The sequence below is a fragment of the Pan paniscus genome, chromosome 11 (assembly GCF_029289425.2).
Source record: "Pan paniscus chromosome 11, NHGRI_mPanPan1-v2.0_pri, whole genome shotgun sequence".
Taxonomy (NCBI): Eukaryota; Metazoa; Chordata; class Mammalia; order Primates; family Hominidae; genus Pan; species Pan paniscus.
This window is the reverse complement of record NC_073260.2, coordinates 99997390-100002402: the sequence shown is the minus strand read 5'-3', so window position 1 is coordinate 100002402 and position 5013 is coordinate 99997390. Positions and strand designations below refer to the sequence as shown.

Here is a 5013-nt window from a genome sequence, read left to right as displayed (position 1 = left end):
AATTATCTCTCCATTAATGTGTCATAACTATATGCTGATAGCTGTCAATACCAATCAAATGGTTTGGATGATCAGAGGTCAGCCACTAGAGGAGAGGAGTTTGTCATAGCTTAGATTACTTGCCTGTGTGACCTTGAGTTAGAGATTCTTCTGTTTATTCATCCCCAAAGCAGATATAATAGCAATGTTATCCATAGGGCTGTTGTGAGAATTCAGATGGATAACACACGTAAAGCACTATTTAGAGTGCTACACATACTAAAAAAGTATTCAGTGGAAACAACCAAAAATAATTAAAAAAAATCGTATCCAACGTGGCCTTGGAACATAGATCCAGGGGGAAATAATTGGGGCAAACCTCAGCTACCCAGGACTAATACTTTGGGCCTTTTTTTTTTCTGCCTGTGTGTGTGTGTAATAATGAAGATTAAGTGTTGTGTATTATCAAGGAAAATTGTCCACCTTGAACCTAATGATAAATATGAAAACAGTAACAAAACAATAAAATAAAAAGCAGCCTTAGAAATGTGAAAGTTATCCTAGTTACAGCCATTAATCAGAGTTACTAACGATGCATTATTTATTACTATCCAGCATATTATCTTTCCTGTGCATTGCAACATACCAGCATTACTTTCTGTACAACTCTGGCCAAATTATTTGCTCTCTGATTACTTCCGTTGTCTCAGGATATCAATAAGCATTTTCATTAGAGAAACTCTAAGTTCTATTTCAGTTTTAAAATACTATGACTTTATGACCAAGAAAGGGTTTACCTCCCAGTTTTGTACTTAGAGTCAACACTTAAAAGAATCATGAAAGACTTCTTGTCCATGTTTATGTGTTTATTTTCTGAGTCTAAAGTCTTTCTCCTCCTTCTCATCTATCTTCCCCATTAATTCTTCAAGTTTCTTCTCCACATATTCCTTTAGTGACCTTCGTATTGCCTTCATTTTCCTCCGATGAAAGATGCAAAAATGGAATCTAGAGTAGGAAAAGAAAATAATTCCAACTTCAATATCAGTAGCCCCATTCTTTAAGCAAGTTATACATTGTTTTTTTTTTTTTCCTTTGCTGGATACTTCTCTATTTCCTTTTGTTCCAACTATTATCCCATCAAACTTTGCATTTTATTCCTTTCAGTATCCCAGAATTTAAAATGACTTCTTTTGCCTTATTTCCATTTGGAGGAAGAGGGAATTTGGGCAGTCTCTTGGCAAAAGGAATATTTGACCCAGTGTTTATTTGGAGAGAAGAAACTCACAGTAACACAGCACTTCCCAGTATTACAGCTGTTGCCAGCAATATGAGAAATAGAGCAATCTCTCGATTCTCAGCCTTTCTTGGATCCTCGTCTGGAAGGAGAAACAGGAAAATATGAAAGAGAGTTTTGGAGAAGAGAAATAGCTTGTGACATTTATTCAGAATAGAAAACTCTTTTAACCTCAGTTTGCCCTGTTTACTACTTCATCACTGTTCCATGCTTATTTTGACCTTTATTACTTTTAGTCTCCTAGGTTCTACAAAACTGTTGCTGATAGCTGTCAGCAAAATTCTTCCCAGCCTAATTTCTTCATTCCAAGCCTAGCCTCTTCATTTCTCAGCCTTTCAGTTGATTCAGTGCCAAATTATTTATACTGGTCAAAATTTCACCCAACACCCTAGCTCCATTTTGTAACACTACCATGACCTCCATTAAAGATGCTCAACAAATACGTGTAGAATAAATCAGTGAGCAACCCTGCTCCTTGATCCCTGTCCCTTGAAAATTCCATACCACGATCTTTGTTACCTCCACAATATTCTCCTTTGAAGCACCTGTTAGTCATGCGAAGACACGTCCAGCAATCAAGAATGGGACCTTCAACCACAACTGATAAAGAGGAGAAGAAAGATAATCAGAAAGAGGGCATGGCACGAGGGTTCCTTAGTCATACATCAAGTGTGGAGGATTTGATCTCAAGCATTCCCAGGACTCTCAAGTTTGCATTGCTGTGAATTTCTTCTTCTCCTAGAAATCAAGTTTCTTGATGGATCAAAATCTGTAACTCTGATCTCTAGGAAAAAGCGGGAAAAGGATGCCTCAGCTTATACTGGGGCAATGGGTTGTAAACCATGTTAGAAGGCCTCCTAGTACCTCAAAAATATGTGGGGTGTCTGAGATTTCATGAGCTAGGTTTCGTTATCAGGTATTGTTGACGTTACCCCTTGTAACCACAGCTCTAGGAATTGGTTTCCCAGTGTAACAGGTGGGAGAGATAGGGCCATATAGAGCAAAGGAGATGGGAAAATATGGGCTGAAACCTCAAGGCGTCACATGTACTGTACTCACTGCAATCTTCAGAACAAGCTAGAAGAGAATCAGAAAGTTCTAATGAGTTTAAAACCAGCTACAGTTTGCCATATTTATACCCAAGTAGTCTTTGTTTACCCTTTAAGTTCCAGTTACCTCTCCACCCATTCTAAATAACTCTATTATGAACTTGCATTTCTTCCCTCATCCCGCATTTTCTATTCCCTTCATATAACTTCAGTGCTGTTATATAGAAAGTTTTACTTACCAACTTCAGAGAAGTTCTTTAGTAATTCTTTCAGTTTGGATTCCAGGTTTTGGCAGACCTCGAGAAGCTTGCCTTGATAGATAAAGACACCTAAGAGGGAGTGGAAGGGGTGTCAAAAAGTAGAAGTAGCTCTTCCCTTCAGAAGTTAATTATGTCTGTTTTTATCTTTGTTTTCCCCAGCCAAATTTTCTGAGGCTTGCTTGAGCAATACAAACTTTTAACATTGAAACAGTACCTCACCTTTCCATGTTTCATTGCCCAGTTTATAAAATTCGTTCTTCAACCATGTTCTCAACTTAACAACCTGCTGAACAGCTAGAGAGGGAGAGTAAAGGTACATGTAGGGGAATAATTATATCTATGCAGCAAGTTATGTAGACCCAGGTGTTCTCTTCCTTGCCTCCCTTCTCCCTTTAAGCCTCTGGACTCTCAGGAACTCAAGCTTCCCTCACCCAACACCCGAAGCCTCTTGTCACTGTGGGAGACCTTGAAGCTTAAATGAATCATCTCCTTAATCTGCCGTTCAAGCAGCTGAGTTCGGCCAGGGACTTCTGAAGGTATCAGATTTTCCAGCAAGGAGCCAACATCCTCTATAAATTTGGGGTCACATTCTAAACAGCCTTTGACTCCATGGAAGGCTGAGAGGGGCAGGAGCAGGAATAACCACAGGTCACCCATTTCTTTCTTCACCCCCGCTCCCCAACAGCAGGTTGTCCTGGCAACTAGTTCACTTAGTTCCTTTTCCTTCAAAAATCCAGGAATGAGAGCCTGGTCCTGGATAGTCTGACTCCACTTTTCCCCCTGTTTCCATCCCACTATCAGGCAATCTCATTTCCTTAAGGATCTTTAGTTGTTTACTGACTGTTATCCTTCATTCTAGGAGAGGGAACTGCCAGCTGGGGAGCGGATACCTGAGTTCTGAGTGTAGAACACCAAGAGATAGAGAAGCCTTGAGCTCACACAAGCAGAGTTCTGTGCAGGGAGATGTCTCAGAAAAAGTGTTTCTTTAGCCCTCTCCCTGACTTGCATCCTCATGAGACTCTTAAACCCCCTCCTGACCTTCAGAGATGTTTATCACCAGAGATGGGTTATGGAAGTGATCCTATAGAACCTGAGAGATTGCTTAACTCAAACTCTGCTTCTACATTAGAGGTAAGAAAAGCCAAGAATATTGAGTTTCTTGCGGGTCTCAGTCCCTACTGGGGCAGTATTGTTGACAAATACTGGTGGCAGTATTGTTGAGAATAAAGGAGTGAGCATTTATCTAGAATAATATTTGGCAATTTTAATAGACAGTAACATATTTCAGGCTACATTTATCACTAGGATGATTTTCTAGACATGATTTGTAATCTTTTCCTTTTCTTCTCTTTCTCTCTTTCTTCTCTTTCTCTTCTTTCCTTCCTTCCTTCTTTCCTTCCTTCTTTCTTTCTTTCTTCTTTCTTTCTTTTCTCCTTTCCTTTCCTTTCCTTTTTCCTTTCCTTTCCTTTCCTTTCCTTTCCTTTCCTCTCCTTTCCTTTCTCCTTTCCTTTCTCCTTTCCTTTCTCCTTTCCTTTTTCCTTTCCTCTTTCTTCTTTTGAGATGGAATTTCACTCTTGTTGCCCGGGCTGGAGTGCAATGGCATGATCTCGGCTGACTTCAACCTCCGCTCCCGGGTTCCAGTGTTTCTCCTGCATCAGCCTCCTGAGTAGCTGGGATTACAGGCATGTGCCATCATGCCTGGCTAATTTTGTATTTTTAGTAGAGATGAGGTTTCTCCATGTTAGTCAGGCTGGTCTCGAACTCCCGACCTCAGGTGATCCACCCGCCTCGGCCTCCCAAAGTGCTGGGATTACAGGCATGAGCCACTGTGCCTGGTGATTTCTAATCTTTTTATAGCATTCTTCTTGTAGAGAGTGTGGAGTCACATACTAGAGACAATAGTTGAGGAATACTGAGTGATGAATCCAGTAAAGTTCAGATCCTTTAACAAGTGCATTCTAAAATACTGGCAAAGTATGTAACATACAAAAACATAGTGGTTATCATGGGCTTCCCTCTCAGACCACCTACAAGGAAGATGTCCAAATAAACATGTTCTCCTTTCAATGGCCCTTTGAATAAAAATATTCTGTGTTATTTGAATAAATTGAGGTTGCTTTTCAGACTCTTAAGAGCGCTGGTTACCTCTTTTCTAATACATTGCCTGTATGGCTGTGACCTCCTGGAAACCAGGAAACACTGGCAATCTACAGGGTTAGTGGTAGAATTTATATTTAAGATATGGGGTGATCACAGTGGAATGTTGTGCGAGAAGTTAAAAGAATTACCATTACTTATACGTCTACCAAGTCCATGTGACAGACATTGTGCTAAACATTTCAGGTAGTCACAAATTCTCATGGCGCAGCAATCCTTTGGAGATTGTCATTTCTATGTTACTGGTAAGAAATTGAGGCTCAGAGATGTAAAA

At 40.0% G+C, this 5013-nt stretch overlaps 1 protein-coding gene across 3 annotated transcripts; it reads right to left on the bottom strand.

Annotated features, from left to right (window-relative positions):
* Window positions 1–258: 258 nt before the first annotated feature.
* Window positions 259–3596, bottom strand: IZUMO3 (IZUMO family member 3). Of its 3 annotated transcripts, none has more exons than XM_034929774.3 (7): window positions 3014–3481; window positions 2802–2876; window positions 2562–2651; window positions 2333–2350; window positions 1793–1873; window positions 1265–1355; window positions 259–984 (listed from the first exon to the last, which is right to left on the bottom strand). In XM_034929774.3, the coding sequence occupies exons 1-7, from the start codon at window positions 3237–3239 to the stop codon at window positions 846–848; spliced, it is 720 nt and encodes a 239-aa protein (XP_034785665.1). In that variant the 5' UTR covers window positions 3240–3481; the 3' UTR covers window positions 259–845. The 3 variants fall into 3 exon arrangements, with proteins under 3 accessions (XP_034785665.1, XP_003830742.1, XP_054948052.1); XM_055092077.1 differs by having other exon boundaries at window positions 832–984; window positions 3473–3596; XM_003830694.4 differs by lacking the exon at window positions 2333–2350.
* Between the last annotated feature and the right edge of the window lie 1417 nt (window positions 3597–5013).